General features: G+C 38.5%; 1 protein-coding gene across 1 annotated transcript in view; it reads right to left on the minus strand.

Annotated features, from left to right (window-relative positions):
* LOC107686687 (phosphatidylinositol 3,4,5-trisphosphate-dependent Rac exchanger 2 protein-like) overlaps window positions 1–17,048 on the minus strand; it is a 157,206-nt gene extending 140,158 nt beyond the window's left edge. Inside the window, exon 1 of the mRNA XM_016483777.1 lies at window positions 16,681–17,048. Within this exon, the coding sequence (XP_016339263.1) occupies window positions 16,681–16,818 (138 nt within the window). The 5' untranslated portion in view covers window positions 16,819–17,048. The remainder of the gene's footprint in view (window positions 1–16,680) is intronic.
* Between the last annotated feature and the right edge of the window lie 2,056 nt (window positions 17,049–19,104).

Consider the following 19,104-nt stretch of genomic DNA (forward strand, 5'->3'; position numbering starts at 1 on the left):
GGACGATATCCACTTCGTCATGCCTAGAGCTGATCCGTGCTGGTTGCTGAGGAAATACATCAACTTCGCGGTGTGGATTGCCGGATCGTTTTTTACGGTGGACGAAGAGGAGTCCAGCCCGGGGTCGTTACATGTGGTTGCCGCAAGCCCGCCAGACGCCTGGTTCTTCACTACGCTCGCCTTCAGTGGATTGATTCGTTACAGGGGTCAAGGGTTAGCTAATTAGGATGAACTAGTTAACCATGCTGGTAGAGGATCTTTTTAACTATAAATAATAATAATAATAATAATAACAATAATAATTATTATTATTATTGTTTGTTGTTGTTGTTATTATATAAAAATTTAATATTTTTTTATTTTTTTATTTATTAATAAAACATGTTTATTTATCCTGTAAACTTCTTTATATTTGTTCATCATTAAATGACATCTACACTCTCCCACAGTCATTCATTTTTCTTTTCTTCCAGACAGATGATGAACCAAAGTCTAGGATCAGCCTCCTCCTTCACGTACCCACACCAGGGCGTCTGAGGAAATGGCCTGTGCTTTTCTTCCTGTGGAGGAAAAACTCAATTTACCAGGGCCTATTTCTGCACAACATCAACAAAGCCTGCATGCCATGAGGCTTTGTGACAGTGTGAGACTTTATACCAAATTCGGAAAAAGACAGCAAGAGCAACAAAACACTTTTCATGGAAGATCCAAAGACGAGCATAAAACAAGCCTGTGTTTTATGGTGACTAATAACACCATCAGGATCCACAGACCCCAATGGGAAACATCCACAGGAAACGCTTACTATAAATACATGCCCTGAGAGCTAACATGCTGGTTTGGGACATGCTAAAAATCCACGTCTGCATGGACTTTGTTATTATTAACAAAGACAGGGCCATTTTTCAATATATGTTTTCATCCACAAACGCCCACCTGTTTAGGAGCATTTAACCACTTTAACAGACAATCAGACACCATACTACACCCTGCAGCGGAAACTTGCATATACAGGTGCATCTCAATAAATTAGAATGTCGTGGAAAAGTTCATTTATTTCAGTAACTCAACTCAGACCCCTTTAATGCAAAATCTTCCTTTTTTCTCTCTTTGCCTTCAGTGCCCTTTAACTAATTATGAAAATCCTAATGGGGAACAAAAAAAACAGAGGTAACTAAACCTGTATTACAGGGTCACAGAATGGAAATACTGCATGACGTCTGCGGTCAATCATAGGTAACGTATACTTTTCATGCCGGCCAAAATGCAGACACTCTCCATTCAAAACATAATTTTGTGAATGGCTTCTTTGTTCAGTGATGCTCCAGTGATTCTCTGTTTTGTGGTAATTGGGCCAGGCTTTAATTCAGTCTGTGAAAGAAAACATTCAGAGCCTGCTGGATCAGCCAAGACTACAGCACAGAATTTAAAGTCTGAGCATTTTTTTGGAAGAAGAAAAAAGGATAAAGATATTCATAATTATTAATAATCTTATTCACGTTGGTAGTTGTAAGACAGACAGCAACATAGACAAGACAGGTTATTAAGTTGGTTATCCTATCTCCTTCACTAAGTCAAGGGGTTGTAATGTGGGTTTTGGGTTTTGTTTCATGTTCATGTTTTCCATGTCTTTTATTTTGTAATTGTTTCCTGCTGTTAGTGTCATGCTTGCCTTGCCTCATGTCTCAAGCAATCTTATGAGAGGAAGACTATGAACATGAGCACTTTTTTGAGAGGTGAATATGTCATCATAACATCATAACAGTGATGTTTCCGATTTTTTTGTGGAAGTGACACGGACTGGTCCTTGCTTGTTACTGACGTGAGCATGTTGCCATATGGCCACACCATGCGGTAAAGGGTTACACGAGTTTCACAATTTGAGTTGAATTACTCAAATAAATTAACTTTTCCACGACATTCTAATTTATTGAGATGCACCTGTACTTGGTTTTTGGATGCTGGTCTTCAACATGAGACTGGGTATTGATTATGGCTGGTAACAGATTCCAAACAGAATCCAAGGAGCTGGGAATCTAGAATCAATTCCAAAGTTTGGAATCTATTCCATCAAAGGGAATCGACTCATGTTTAATAACCTTTTCAATTCAATAGAACTAAATCAGATTACACTGGTCATACTGTATGTCTTTGATTCACTGAAAATAACCGATTCATAAGAGCAATTTGTTTGTGAATATGATAACAACGCTGTCCGATTCACAAACACGCTGTATGTTTTTAAGCCGCTAAAAAAGCCAGTTTATAGAAGTCATTGATTATGAATCAGACTACACAGATCATGCCATACATTTTTGTTTACTAAAAAGAACTAGTTCATAAGAGTCATACAGTATGTTCATGAATCAGATTATATTGGTTATGCTGTTTGTTTCTGATCAACTAAAAAGAGTCTTAAGAGCCATTTGAGTGTGAATCAGACTACATTGGTCACACAGCATGGTTTTGATTAATTAAAAACAAGTTCATATGAGTTGTTTGTTTATAAATAAGACTCAACTGGTCACACTGTATGTTTTTTAAAATAAAAAGTTTATAGGAGCCTTTTGTTCGAGAATCAGATTACACTGGTCACACTGTATGTTTATGATTAACTAAAAAGGACCGGTTCATAAAAGCAATTTATTTGTGAATCAGACTACACTGGTCACGCTCTAGGACTAGGTTTTTAATCCACTAAAAAGAACCAGTTCATAAGAGTCATTGGTTTGTGAATTTGAATACACTGATCACGCTGCATGTTTAGATTAAAACTAAAAAGAACTGGTTCATAAGAGTCATCTGTTTATGAATCAGACTACACTGGTCATGCTGTATGTTTTTAAACCACTAAAAAGAACCAGTTCATTAGAGCCATTTATTTGTGAATCAGAATACACTGATCACGCTGCATGTTTTTAATTAACTAAAAATAACTGGTTCATAAGAGTCATCTATTTATGAATCGGACTACACTGGTCATGCTGTATGTTTTTAAGCCACTAAAAAGAACCAGTCCATAAGAGTCATTTGTTTATTAATTGGGCTACACTGGTCATGCAGTTTTTTTTGTAAAAGAATCTGTTCGTAAGAGTCATTTGTTTGTGAAACGGACTACACAACACAATACTGATTGCAAACCCACATTCATAATATAGAAGTTGCTAAAAAAACACTCACACACAACTTCTGAAAATGTGAGAGAAAAAGACTTGGATTTTAAGAATCATTGTCAGCATTGCTCAAATGTTAAAAATGTTATTAATCGAAAAATCTATCAGCCAGGCAAACCTAGCCAGGCTTCTTAATTACCTAAGCAAGCTAAACATCAATCCTTAACCCATTTGACTAGCTGCTAAACAGCTAACCTTAGCCAGCTAAACATCAATCCTAAACCCATTTGACTAGCTTCTCCAGCCAATTTTGCAGGCGAAAAGCAAGGCTATTCTGGTCCACTAGCTAAACCTGACCAAAAACAGCCAGGAATTGTTCTTCTAGCTGGTCATTTCTTGTATTTGAGAAAAACAGGCATGTAACCTCCATATTTTTAATCCCACTACAACTCATGAGATTGATATGAAGTGCGATGGTTTGAGAGTCATGATTGTGTCGTATCAGCTCCCATGACGAATTGTCCAAGTGTCTCAATGACAAGCAAATGTACAGTGTAATAGCATTTCAAAGTCTCCTATTATTATATTCATAATAGCCAATTCAGTGTTACTGCATGTGCATTTCAAAGCTAATTGTTATGCATCAAGGGGTCAAAATCCCATTACAGACTGGCGTTTGAATGCCCATGGTGACTAAGCTGAATTTTAAGCTATGCGTTTTAAGCTCAGTCAGCATGCGTTGCACACACGACTGTGCTATTGATTCGAATTCTGTCTTGGGTTATTCAATAAAGCCCATTTTTACTGGATCTGATGCAATTGGGGATCTTGGAACCTCGGACTTGGTCGCAATTGGACGCCTTCAGCGGAGGGAAAAAGTGAAAACAACTTTGTCTTTCCTTTTGGAAATCCCTAAAGACAGCTTGAATGTCAATGAAAAGGGCCAGCCAAAAAAGCCCCCTCCAAGTGCTCTGGGATCAATGCCATCTTTGTGTATGAATGAACAGTGGCCCTCACTAACCCCTTCAGCATGCCAGTCACTCCGCTGGAGACTGGGACTAGTTAGCAGAGCACAAGAGACAGGGAAGATGGCACCAGCGGCCTGTCGCCGATCACAGTGGAGCCACAAAGACAATCCTGCAAAGGTTTGAGGTGAATCAGACTTTGGAAGTCATTGTGGAGTCTGTCAATGAATATGAATTGGGGCTTAGCTTTAAAAGCTGTACTTGCGGTTTCCCGCTCCCAGGCGCTAGCCTTTAACTGACCCGTATGATGAAACACTGCTCGTTCAATTTGTCTCCTGGGTTGGACTGTTGATTATTTGTGGATTGAATAACAAATCAGAGATAAAGAAGCACTGCAGCCAGGACTGGCAAAGAACTGACAAAATCCTCAAGCTGTTTCAAGCATCAGGTCTCAAAATAAGTCATGATCTTATACATGCATCTTTACAGAGCCCAGAAATTGTGCTCAAGAAGCAAAAATATTAGCATGTTTCAAAGAGCGTGTAATTGATATAACCTTGGTATTTCCATTATCAGTTCAATTTGAATGCAGTAAGACATTAATATATTTTTACTCAGCAATGATGCATTAAAAGTGACACTAAAGACGTTTACATTGTTACAAAAATGTACATTTCAAATAAATACTGTTCTTTTAAAACTTTCTATTCATCAAACTAAAAAATGTATTGCATTTTTCACACAATTATTAGGCAGCACAACTGTTTTCAGTATTAAAAGGATAGTTCACCCAAAAATGTAAATTATGCAATGACTTACCCTCAAGCAATTCTAGGTGTATATGACTTTCTTCTTTCAGATGAATACAATCAGAGTTATGTTAAAAACATTCCTGGCTCTTCCAAGCTTTACAATGGTAGTGAATGACTGTTGAGATTTTGAAGCCCAAAAAGTGCATCCATCCATCATAAAAAGTGCTCCACACAGCTCCAGGGTAGAGACCTGCACTCCCGTGGGAGTACCGCGGGACCCAACGCAACAGGGTGCGGTGCGGGACAACTCTTGATGGGCGAGTGCGGGTGCGGGTGGGAAGGGACTCGTGTGTGTGCGGGATGCGGGAGAATAAAATGATTCACGGGACTCCCGCAAAATAGAAATTATCTAAACATAAAGTGTCTAAAATATATAAATTGTTATTTATCTGTTGCACAAAAGCAAAAAGAACAACTAATATTAACATTAAAATGATGACATGCGCAAGTTAGGCATAGTTTCTATTTATAACACGTGTTTAAAGGGTTGCGCAATGTAGCCAATCACAGACTCAGCTGTTGATTTCTGGAACGCAATGGCCAATCAGAGGTGATTAAGTTAGAATCTACTCACCGCAGTGCTGAAATTGCGTGCTCACGAATCCTCTCATTTTAACACACGAAGTGTAGACATTGTAAAAGATGCATTGTGCATATATTTATTGTGCTATAACAGAGCTTTATGAGATCGCGATTAACTGAGATGTCAGCTTTTAGTGATAATAAAGGAAGCGCTGCTCGCATATTCTGCCATGCCAAACCATGCACGCAGCAGCCCATGCTTGCTTTTCTGTTAAAAATAACAGTGGTTTGTGAATGTTGATGCTTAGCCTAAATAACAAATATTTTATCGGGAGTGTTTATGCTGGGATGTTGTGAAGATTAGGAGATGTTACAGAACCATTTCATGTAAATTTCTTCGAATGTACTGAAAAAAATCTATATAGATTATTTTTATAAGGCTTTTGAGGGCGGGAGCGTGACAAAACATGAATGTTGCGGGCGGGAGCGGGACCAGATAAGATATATTTCTGCGGGAGCGGGCGGGCACGGGACAGAATCTTGCGGAAGCGGGACTGAAAAATCCGTCCCGCGCAGGTCTCTACTCCAGGGGGTTAATAAAGGACTCCTGTAGTGAATCGATGCATTTGTATAAAAATATTCATATTTAAAACTTTATAAACCATAATCTCACTTCTCTACTGTCGTACACGCATTCACGAGAGATTGGCATTCAAGCGGATGATGTAGGACGTAGGCGTAGTGTAAACTCCGGTGAGAATATGCTAGTCTCGTGAGAAAGTTTTGTTTACAGCAAAGGAAAACCAGTCTACTCTTGGCTTATATCAAAATCCTCTGACCTATTTTCTTTACAAATCCTCGTTTTGTACTTCTAATTCGTGACTGGTGTTTTGTTTTGCTGTCTTCTCGAGATGGTCCTCACTGCAGAACACAAGATCCAGGGGGCGTGGTTGGATCCAGATCCAACTCCTCCCACCTTACATATACCTAAACCTACCCGTCTCCACCCCCTGATCCCTAAACCCACCCATCTCCACCCCTAAACCTACCAATCTCCACCCCCTAGATGTGGATCCAACCACGCCCCCTGGATCTTTGTTCCTTTGTTCTTTGATCTTTGTGCAGTGAGGGGCTACTGGTCTTCTCTGCGCTTCCACGTTCGTCACTTCTCACCGGAGTGTACGCTATGTCTACATCATATGCTGGAACACCACTCTCTCATGAATGCACGTACAACAGTTAGCGGAAGCTAGAGAGAGCTTTGATTCGCTTCAGAAGATCTTTATTAACCCCTCAGAGCTGTGTGGAGCACTTTTTATGATGGATGCATATACAGCTATGATGCCTTGAGGGTGACTAAATCATGGAGTAATTTTCATTTTTGGGTGAACTATCCCTTTAATGAAAAATGTTTCTTGAGCACAAAATGAGCATATTATAATGATTTCTGAAAGATTATGTGACACTGAAGACTGGAAAACTGGCTGATGAAAACTCAGCTTTGCCATTAATAGAAAAAATTATATATATATATATTTTTTTTAATTGTAATCATTTCACAATATTGCTGTTTTTACTGTATTTTTTTATCAAATAAAGATGAGCATAAGAGACATCTTTTAAAACTTACTGACCCCAAACTTTATATATTATATATAACTTTAATGTGTGTGTGTGTGTGTGTGTGTGTGTGTACCTGGTATTTATCACATTATGGGGACCAAATGTACCCACAAGGATAGTAATACTAGTAAATTTACCAGCCTAATTATACATATTTTCAAACTCAACCAGTCGGTGAGTTACCTGAATGACTAGTCAATTTTTTTAATATGTAGTTTTTCTTAAAATACTGTCATCAGCAGGCCTGACATTTAGAAATGGCTGGCATTTGGAATATTTCTATCAACAATGGATTACAAACTTGTGGCACAATTTTCAATAAGCTAAACAAAACACCAGATGTTACACCTGATGTCTTCGTCCACACGCAAGCTGAAGGAAAAGGAACAGTAACCCGCTTAACTGCTATGTCATGATGATGGACTTGAAATTAAGGTCTCTGACTAATAAAATGATCCAGTTACCAGTGATGACTCAGGAGAATACAAACACATAATGTGCGTCACAGAAACATGGCTCTAATTCAATGTGGTTTAGCTGGACATTTCATACAGACAGAATCGAAAGAAAGTAGGCGGTCTTGGCTATTTTGTAAATAACAAATTGTGCATCTCAAGACATATTACTGTCAATCCAGACTGGTGGCCTGAACATAAAGTCCTTGTTAAAGGGATCATATGATGCTTTTTTTAAAGATCATTATTTTGTGTATTTGGTGTAACAGAATATGTTGACATGCTTTACTGTTCAAAAAACACATTATTTTTCAAATACTGTACATTATTGTAGGTCCTAGGAAAACTTGAAATCGCATCATATGACCCCTTTAAAATCGAATGACATAGTATTTTTACCGACAGTACACCTCATTTGTGCTAAGATTTTCAAAAGCTATGGACAGTCACGCAGCCCACCAATAACGTTGGCAGATATGAGTAACCGGCAGTATAGCAACCTGGCAACCTTCAGTGATACAATCACTGAACAGGGTTTAACTTATGTACATATTTTATATGATAGCATCAAGGAAGGATGAAACTTCATTGCTTTGCCTCCTCATCTCTCATATTAACTTGTCATTCAGCAGCTGTCTGCTTACACCAGAAGTGTGAGGAAGCACATCATGAGAAGGCTTTGCAGGGCCGTTAGGAGGAAACACTTTGATATGCTATACAGGATAATGTGGAACTCAGTCACTGTACTACACACTATGTTAACTTTCACACAATGACTGTGAACTGTTGCCACAACAACAAACCAAAATAACAAAAGGACACTAAGGACAGATTTGATTTATAGTGGCCGGTCAGTCATTTCAACACTTCTGCCAGCTCACTGTTTCTAGTGTAGAACTTAAGTTTCTTAAGTGTAGAGTTCAGACAACATAAATAAACAAAAAAGAGAAATAAAATTACAAAGATTTGTTTTCAAATAGAACACTTTGAAGTCAACATGAAATGGTATTTGAGACTCTAAAAATATAAAGAGACTTTAAAAATATTATTAAAATGCTAGCACAAAAACCTGTTAATTAGTTCACTGCAAATTACTGTACCTTATCATTTACAACGAAAGTCCATATTAAATTTAATCTCAAAAACAAAATAAGCATAAGATTTTACTCTAAAAAGCTAAAAATGAATTATTTAATTTATTGTAATATATATATATATTCAATAAGAGATGTAAGTTTACAGTGAAAAGTGTTTTTTGTAGTGATGGGCAATGATTAATCATGGTTAATCGCATCCAAAATAAGTTTTTTGTACATAATATATGTGTGTGTACTGTGTATAGTTATTATGTATATATAAATACACACACATGCATGTATATATTTAAGAAAAATATGTTATGTTTATATATTAAATATATTTATATATAATATAAATTATATGCATATAAATATAGACATGTAAATACATGTAAATATTTTTTTAATATTTACATAAATTAATTAATGAATTTAAAGAAATCATGCATGCATCACAAAACATCTGGTAATGGCATAAAATGAAACACACATATATGTCTGTGTGTGTGTGTGTGTGTGTGTGTGTGTGTGTGTGTTTTTAATGTATGTGTGTATTTTTGTTTTTCATTTTATGCCATTACCAGACATTCTATGATGCATGATTTCTTTAAATTAAAATATAAATAAATAAAATACATTTAAATACCTCAAATCTAAATCACAGCTTTTCTGCATCAAAAAAGAAGGAAAATAAAACCAGAAATCTGTATTTAGAAACTAGATAGGGTTCATTTTGATTTCATCTTCGCTTTAAGGATATAAATGCTCGTCACAGGTTATTCATCATTTTGCTGCAACTGCAACACCATGGGTTGCTATTTCACATGGCCATGAATGCCCAGTGGATGCTGACACTTGCCCACACAAGCTGAATTAAAAGGCCAACTGGCCAAGCATAAATGCTTAATTCATCTCCTAAATAACAGCCCACATTAAAACCTCATAGGAGACAAAATATCGACCAAAAAGGTTGACCCATGCTTTATTCCAAATAATTGACCAAAAAACATCTGACAAATAGTTTCTTATTCAGCTGCTGTCTTCCAGAGCCTGATCTGAGACAGATGCCCTGGCATAGACTCTAGTCGTGTGGAGTGGCCCGTGTGCCTCCGCAGCCAGCTCTATGTGCAGGGGAAGCAGAGCACAATGTAAAAGGAGAGGAGGGGCAGGCCAGGAAGGAAGGAAATCCTGCTCACACTGACACAAAAGCTGAAGGAACTCACCTGCCAGAGCCCCTCGTAGCCCCCTGTGCACTCACAAACATGACACACAAGACTGCTCACAAATGTAACTGGACACGGATGGTTACAAGATTTAAGCTTATTGTAAAACATGTATGAAGATCACTTCATATTCATTTTGTTACCGTGGTGGTCCCGGGGGACTAATACCAATTGCTTCCCAGAAGCAAAACGATGCAATAAAACAGTTTTTGGATGATGAGAGTTGAGAGAAAATCCCAGAGGGCCATAAAGAAATCCACCTCAGACTTTTTTTCAACCAATAGATTTAACTGCAACCAAACGATGGAGGCTTTCACAGGTGATAAGATGCTTCCAGCTCCATCACGGAAACAAACAACCACAGGACCCCAGTAGCAGGAAGGTCACAATTCCTCCCCACCAGCGAAAACTTCCTTGTTCTTAAGCACCATCATGTAAATTCAGACTGAATGCCAAACCTCACCTCTAAATTCCCTCAGGGGCACAAAAAGACTCTGTTCTCTTCCATGAATTGGACTGTCACTAGAATAGAAAAATGGCTGACACATTTTGCGCTCAAGCTGTGCATTTGGAATGAGGCGACCGGCCCTGAGCCTCAGGGAGCTAGTTAAGCATACTGCTTAAAAACAGCTCAGGATAAGATAAAAAAAGGCCTCCGCTGGTTATAACGTCTGTCTGCGGTGCATGAGAACTTCTATGACCTTACAGTGGAAAAAGAAAGCCAAACTGATTAGTAAGATTGGAATCTTAATGATCCACTGCGTAGCAAGGGGAAAATGCAACTCTTTGTAAACAAAGTATTGGGACATAATGGATGGAACATATGCAGGAGGTGAAGGCTGTAGAAAGCGTGTTCAAGTGAGAAAGAAAGCAATGCTAGCTACTGATTGGCTGACAAAGGGCAAAGGTGACAGTGATGGCTGAGTCAACCATGTCTCCACTCCAATTATTCTTTTATTATACTTCCAGGGCTTCAAACCCAACATGTAGGGAGTCATTTTTGTGCCTTTATTGTAGATCCAAAACAGATAGTTTTGCAAACAGTTACCACTTTTCTTTTGGTTGAGTTCCAAAAGCCTACTTAATGTCTCAAATACTTAAATAAGGATTAAGTGTTTTATCCTCTTATATCCCTTATCTTTTTGCCACCTTAATAACTTAAAGTTGGGGTATGTATTTTTTCAAAAACTGAGTCGGGCCAAGTACCAAAACAAACTTGTAGCCAATCAGCAGTAAGGGGCGTATCTACTCATGATGGGGAGGAGAGAGCGCTCAGTGCACAGGACGGACATTAGCCGAGCCGAGCAACGACAGAAAGATAGAGATGGCGGATAAAAAACAAAAGAGGAAAACGTCTGCGGAACAAAAGAAGGCTTACGATAAGGCAAGAAGTAGGACCCGTGTAAATATCGGATCAGCTTTCCAGCGCTGGAGAGAAGTCAAGGAGCGGGAAGGCCTGTGATCGGACGCCGAGGTTGCTTTGTTTCTTCTCGATAGGTGAGTAACATTGGTTTTGCTTTCACTTATTGATGACATCATACCCTCGGCCGGCTGGCACAGCAGATTCCGCCGTAATCGTTGCCTGGATTGCGTACGTATGTGTGGGGCAGAGCTATCAAAATAGGGGCGAGACCCTTTTGGGGTAAGGGCATGTTTTTTTTGGTGATTTGAAATATCAACATTGGCTACCAGAAATCACTTACCCCACCTTTAAAGTGGAAACAGACGAATATAAAAAGCATCTTTCATTCATCAGTGATTGATGACCACACTCTTTGAGCTTAGTTTTTGTCTTAATTTGCTTAAGTAAACCTTAATAAAACACATTGATGTGTTTGCAAAACACATTTTCAAAAAACAAAACGTTTTGAGACTTAAACAAAAGTATAAACAATTTTTCATGAGCAAAAGGTTTTGAGGCTCAAACAAAAGTGTCAAAAAGAAACTACATTTTGAGATCAAAACAAACAAACAAAGTTTTGAGAGGAAAAGCTTGAGGCTTAAACAGAGTCAAACAAAGATTCAAACAAAAAAAGAGTTAAAAACAAACTAAGTACTGAGGACATAACATTTTGAGACTCAAAAGAAAAGTTCAGCTAATGGCGGTTTTGTTTGCATTTTGGGGGGGATGCACAATAATGACAAAAAAATAACTCAAACATGAACCCATAACCCAGGTTTTAGTGAGAACAATCGACCTCAATTTCCTCATCTCAACAGAATCATATCCAAGAAAAAAATATGTTTTTTCCAATCTTTAAATCAATCTTTAGGTTGGTCTTCAACGCATTTGCATTCTAGTTCCGCTAAATATGTTTCCAGTGAGAAATGGGTAAAGAGGGCATGATGATTAAGCCCCCGTGTTTCCAGAGCAACTGATGGATAAACCAGGATGCCAAGAGGAAGAAGTTGAGGATGGAGAACTGTGGCCCCGAGAGATGGGGTTGCAGGGTTCACTGCCTGGCTGGAAAAAGATATAAGCCCCCCCAATCAGTGCTGGTCATGTGACACCAACAAATCAACAGGCCTCAGACTGACTGTAAATAAACAGAAGAGAAAAAGGACAACAGAGCAATTTAAGCATACCAATGGATTGTATAAAAAAAAAGAATCAAGAATCAAAAGGCATGAGAACCAAAGATTATTAAGCTATATACGAAAAAATTTTTTAAGATAATGTAGTAGATAATCTAAAACCACCTTCTGAGTGATCGAATGCATCTCAAATGTGTTTTACAGGCCATTTATACTTGGTCACATGCACTTTTAGTTCTCAGACCAGGAAAAGACTAATTGTAAATACTCAAATAGGTATTGGTTTAATTATTTAAGCCAGCTCTGTGTTTAATTTTTGTTTGTGGGTAAACTGCTGCTATTTTTTGTTCTAATGAGTCAAACAGTAGGAATCCTACATTGTCAAGTAACTCTGAAAACTGTACCACATCATCTTCAAACTAATTTCTAAATAGACCAAGAAATGTCTAAGGGGACTTTTAAAACTCGTATTTACCCCAAAAGCAAAATAAAAGTAATTGCAGTTTGTGGTGCAAAATCCCTTTTTGAAGTTTTATTATTAAGCATTAAAAAAGTACATTGGGTGGTCAATTCCTCCAAACCCACAGGGTATTGCGAAAGAAAAACGCTACAGAGGTACCACTTAATCCAAAGCTAAGACTCCAGAGAACACTTTATGCTGTTGTATGTATGTGTGGATTCACTCTACAAGTACTGATGAACACTCCTGCTGGTCAGTTGTACTTCTCATTTGCTTGAGTGACCTATAAGCTCAAGGGCATATATAGTAAAAGAGCATAGAAATCTCTTCAGTGAGGCACTTGTTACGGAGGATTGTCATTCTTAGTCTCCAGTTAACAAATAAAAAAAATGAAACCTGAAACCTCCCACTATCAGATATATATCAAGCTGTTATGGAAGCCATTCTAGGGATATCTCAGAAAAGATCTTTTAAGAGACTTCCTCCGTCTCATGTGAATTGCCAGACACTGTTCTTGGCTCATCTGGTAGCTAGACACAACTGCGTAGCATGCCAAGTAACTGTCAGTTAGTGCAGCTGGTATTTTACACTAAATACCAACTCAACAGCAATTTTTAATAACAATTCCTCTCCAATAACAAACTAACCAACCCGTGAGTGAGCAAAACTGATCCGATGTAGCCAACTCTCCCCTGGATTCAAACAAGGCAACTTATCCGCCATTGTTTCCTAATTTCTTCTAACCTCTCCGGAATTCCTCCACCAGGAAATGTACTTTACAACAGAGGGCAAAGAGGCCGGGCTCTCAAGTCACATTCCCTCTACTGGCAATACCTCCAGGCCGGTTCCACCAGGGAGCCATATTGTCTGGAAGCAGGGGCGATTCTAGGATTTTCATTTTAGGGGGGCTCAGCCCCCAATGAGGGTATATATATATATATTCAAATGAAAATGGCAACATTGCTTTATAAAGTCACCTTGTCCTCTGTTTCTCGCTCTGTGCACTGAAAGAAGGGGAGGAGCCGATCGAAGTCTGCCGCCGTTTTAATATGAAATTTAAATGGGACTGAGGCGATCACAAATTCATGTACAGTTTATGGAGCTAATCGCAAAATTTTAGGGGGGCTGAGTAGTAGCTATAGCCCCCCTAAAAATGGCCTAGCGACGCCCATGTCTGGAAGAGACCCCCTTCATCTAATTTTCACAAACACAAAATGCCCTCTGTTCAGCATGGCACCGGTCCTCTGGGCCCTTTGGGCCATGAAACACCACCACCCCCCAACAGCCATTGTCCTCTACCGTGGCCTGTTGTTATCATCTAACTTCAATTCTGCACAGGCTTCCTTTAGCCCCCCAAACCCTGCCCATTTTTTCGGTCTAGACATTGAGGAATTCTGGTTGAGGCACATGGGCATTTCTGCGCAAGATGATCGGTTGAAAGCGATCAATCAAAGACCTGCAGTGGCACCCGTGGAGGCTTTGATCCTTGAGAGCATGCGGGTGATATTTCCCAGTGACTTGGATTGATAAAGTTGCCTCCTTGACCTCCTAATCTCACTCGGGGGTACAACGGCATGCTTTCATCATCAAAAGAAGGACTTTTTTACCTCTGTTAGAATGAAGAAATCATGTTTAGCACTGGCAATAAAACAAACTTAAATGTTTGGCTGGAATGGCAAACCAGTTAGGAATAATCTAAGTAAACTGAACACTTTTAGATCGAGGTGTCTGAGGTTGCAAATGAGCTCAAAACAGGGCCAATTAAAACAGGGCAGCGAGTCTCAGAACATTCCATTAGACTCTTTTCCAAAGTCACTGAAAATTCATCACATTCTGGAGGTCTGTCTTCCAAATATGATCTCCACAGGCTAATGGTTTATTTAATTGGATCAAAATGGTCTGAACAGATTGATTTCATTTTGTTTGAATCAGTTTAGGAACCACTTGTGACACTGTCTCCAGATGGGGAATGTGAGCTTGTGCATGAAGAGTGGGAAAAATGGGTCATCATTACATATAAATAACAACATGGATATCCATTACAAGGATGTATCATCTGGTGGTTCATTTAAACTTGAATCATTTCAGACTTTATAAAACTCAATTTCATGCTCTCTTTGCTCTCTTCAATTTTAATCTAGCTTCAAACTTTAAACATGTATAAGTGGTTAGCCACTAATTTACTTATGTAAATAACCTTTTCCTTATGTACCTGAAAAATTCTGCATTACGCAAACAAAAAATAATAATTTCCTTTCCTCCCAGTCTTCAATTCCCCTATCGGACCAAAGGGCTTACGGTTTTCCGTTCCTCCAGTAGAGGAAGAAATTATATTAGTTGGTAGAGTCCCACAGTGTACCAGTCTGAGGTTTTCACTTTCAGTCCACCTGCTTTGCCTCAGTTCTTGGCTCAGACTCAAAAGCATTTACCTATTCTGCTCACTGAGCAAATCATGGACAGATGCATCCCTGCTAGAGACATCCAGTATGGAGATTATAATCATGCATAATGTTTAGGATAAAATCTTTCAATTTTATTGTAATTTTCATCTGCAAGTTTCAGTGCTGGATATCTCAGTTGAGAAATTGAGACTTTCTACTCAAGTCTTCGAATTCTGAGACGTTTCTCCCGAGAAAGAAAGACCACAATCCAATCTCGTGTTTAAATTTCAGAAAGAGTTCTCAATAATGTCTCAGATTTGCCAAGATACCTGCAATCAAAACTCAGAGAAGTCAGTGCTGTCCACATATGTGTCCATTTTCATTTTAGGAGAAATATCTGAGGAGAAACTGAGATGTACAAATAAGCAACTGAGAATTAGGCCCAATCCCAATTCTATTTTATACCCCTTCCCCTTCCCCTTCCCCTTCCCCTACCCCTCTGCTTACCCCTTCCCCTTGTCCCTTGAAACAGAGTGTCAAGGGGTAGGGGTGAAAATATTCCACTTCCGGGGTGAAAATATTCCCCTAAGAATTGGGACACCACTTTAGTCTCCTGAGCTATAAAACCTCTGAGCAATTAACTTTTTCTCTGTGAATCCAAACATTGACTGCGTTCAGGGTCAACCGATGAGAAGCGCTCCAACGTAGGGCTGGACAATAATTCAATATCAATATGTATCACGATATAATTTTTTTCAATAACGGTGATATGATTTTTAAACACATTTCCGATATTTCGATATTTCAAAAAACATTTTCGTAAACCGAAAAAAAAAAAATAATCAAAATAAATTGATGTGTGTCGGTTTAGGGAAATACCGGGAACAGAAAAAAACAAGAAGCACACATTAAACTGAGACAAATTACTCAGTGCTTTTTCTTCTTAGATAGAGCTACAAACCAGAGCGATCAGCGGGATTGACAGGCATGGCACGGTCTGGGTTTTGAGGTTCACCGCAAGACCTCTGATGCTGCTCATTCACTCACACTAAACAGACGCTGCAAGCGAGCGACGCGACAAATAGAACGCGCCCATTGAGGATGCGAATTATTTCTAAGCGAAACTTGGACCACTGGTCCAAATGAATGTCTAAAAAAGCACATATTTTTGCAAATTATAATTCATATGTTTAATGAGGGAATTAAATGTTTCAACAGCGACGAAAGTATTTTCGCATTGCGCCAAAAAGACGCTACCTGACGGAGTAACCATAGCAACAGTACGCCGTTTGTACGCTTTCTAGTTTCCATATCACAAAACTCATCGACTCTTCTAGATTCTCATGTGCCCAGGAACGCAAAGATGATGTGCGCGCTTACAGTTGCATGTGTTTATTTGATTATAACCGGAGCGTTCTAGTCGGGTGTCTGCATAGGTGGGCAATGCTTCCTTATCAACATTCAAAAAAATATTAAATTATCCGATGAAACGATTACCCAAATCGCACTTACCGAGAGAAACTCCAGCGTCCCAACATAATCCCGTTCGGTCTTCAAAAGTTCGTTCAAAACACAAACTCGCAAACGGAGCTGTTTCTCTGAATCTTTCCCACTTTCGGCTCTGTGTTCGGCTTTGCTCTCCTCAGTCATATCGATGATCTTCTTAAAGAGTCTTCAAAGTTGCAAGAGGAGAAGTTTAAACGAATTGATGCCGGCTGGAGGCTTGAAACATGATGAAAAAGCAGCGGACAAATTCACCACAACAAATGAGTGCAATTTAAAAACAATCTACGAATCGGCTGCATTCAGAAGCAGCATCAAAGTTCAGCACTACTCTACACGCCTGAGAAAAGTGCAATAATGGCTTTTGGACATCAATCAAAAACTTTGCTCCATGTGACTCCCAAGACCTTCATCCTAAATCCAGCCTCCCTCCAGCATGAAAAGGACAGGAAATAAATGGCTGGGAATTCGTGCCAGCACAGTGGGGAAATGTTGATGACATTGGGGGTAATTACAATGCAAGCCTTTCCCAGACTCCTATATTAGTTACATTACTTCGAAAAGCTGAATGGCATTAAAGAGAGGAGTTATGTTAGTTATGTAACAACATGTAATGATGTAATGAAATGGGGGGGGAGTTAAAAAATTCTCCCACAGATTATTTAATCTTCGGAATTGTTTTTTTTTTTTTAATCTGAAATACTTATGTGACTTACTCTTTATAGTTCTAAACACATTAGCTAAAAATATTTGTAAATTATGAGGGGGGGGGGGTTCAGTTCCAAAGTAAAAGAAATGGAGCTTATACAGCTGTTCAGTTCTTTTTACCTTAACATAAGCCATTAAAGTGTCTTACATGGCATGCCTCAGTGAATCCATCTCCCACTTTCCCTGAAACCATTAAAGCATTACAAAGAGTGAAAAAGAAAAAGTTAGAAAGAAAAAAAAAATCTTTATGAGCATCATCAGACCTTACACAATATGTTCCCATTTGGGAAGACTAAAATGTAGCCTACACTGCGAAAATGATTACAGTGGTGATTATTGTGGTGTGTAGAAAATACTATTTCAGTTTTTCAACTTCAAAAAATTCATGTTTAATTCAATGTTCTATTTGCTGTTTCTTTGTAATTATGACATTTACTTGCAACTTCTGAGTGAAAATTGTTTCTACACCATTAATTTCACTGTACACTCTAAAGAATGCTGGGTTAAATACAACCCAGTGCTGGGTAAAATAGGGACAAACCCAGCAATTGGGTTGTTTTGACCCAACGTTTGGGTTACTACCCAGAATGTTGGGTTAAACATTTAACCCAACCGCTGGGTCAAAACAGCCCAATTGCTGGGTTTGTCCCTATTTTACCCAGCACTGGGTTGTATTTAACCCAGCATTTTTTAGAATGTAGTTATATAAGAAACAACCAATCCCATGATTTTCTTGTTATTTAATGCAAGACAACCCCAAAAAATCTATAAACGGTTATATATGAATTGGTTATAATTAAATTTAAAATATTATTTAATATTGCCGAAACAACCTATATTAATTTATACAACTCAAAAATGTATATGAGTTAAATCAGATAGAAATATCTCTTTAAAATAACAATTGCAGGTTATCAGTTTTTGCAGTGTGATTGTGCTGCCGATATATATATTCTTATGATAGAGTTTCCCTGCCAAACATTTTTATTTCTCATAGCTGTGCCCTTTCTGCTCAGCTCTACAGGATGATATTTGACTCTCAAGCAAGGAGGTCTCTGAAATGAGGCCTGTGCTCTTGTATTCTCAGCACCAGTCTGCTTACTTCCCTCTGCGGACCGAGTGTTTGCCCTGTGCAGTGTCTGCCAAATTGAAATAGCTCAATAAAATTTGATCAGCCGAGCCAAATATTTAATATCGCCCAGTTATTGACTCGCTGAGCACAGTATCCTCTGGAGGAGCTCTGCTGTGGTCAAATCAGAGACCATCTACTAGCCTGGGTTAAAATGTTATGACGTGAACCGAGACATGTTTCGTTTATGAAGACATTGGATACAGCAGCATCAGAGCCGAGTGAGTGAGAGGATGTGACACTGCTTTATTGCTATCAGACACTGCCCTCTAGTGTTAGACAGTTACATCTAAAAGACATGGACTTGTATGGTGCCATATACTGTATTTGTGCGTGTGTGTGTGTGTGTGTGTGTGTGTGTGTGTATATATGAAGAGTTCAAATACAAAAGCCTTTTAGTGCCGTCTGAAATTTTCTTCTAAAATGTTTATGTTCAGTTATTTCACTTTAATGGCAATGAAATTAACCTATTCATGTCAATTAACCTAGCATGATAAAAATATAATTATTTATTTATCATTATTATTATGAATCTCATTGGATTATATATCAAATAGCTATATTACAACAAGTAACATTTGTTTTAAAGAAACATA

This window comes from Sinocyclocheilus anshuiensis, unplaced genomic scaffold (genome assembly GCF_001515605.1).
Source record: "Sinocyclocheilus anshuiensis isolate Anshui unplaced genomic scaffold, SAMN03320099.WGS_v1.1 scaffold990, whole genome shotgun sequence".
Classification (NCBI taxonomy): Eukaryota; Metazoa; Chordata; class Actinopteri; order Cypriniformes; family Cyprinidae; genus Sinocyclocheilus; species Sinocyclocheilus anshuiensis.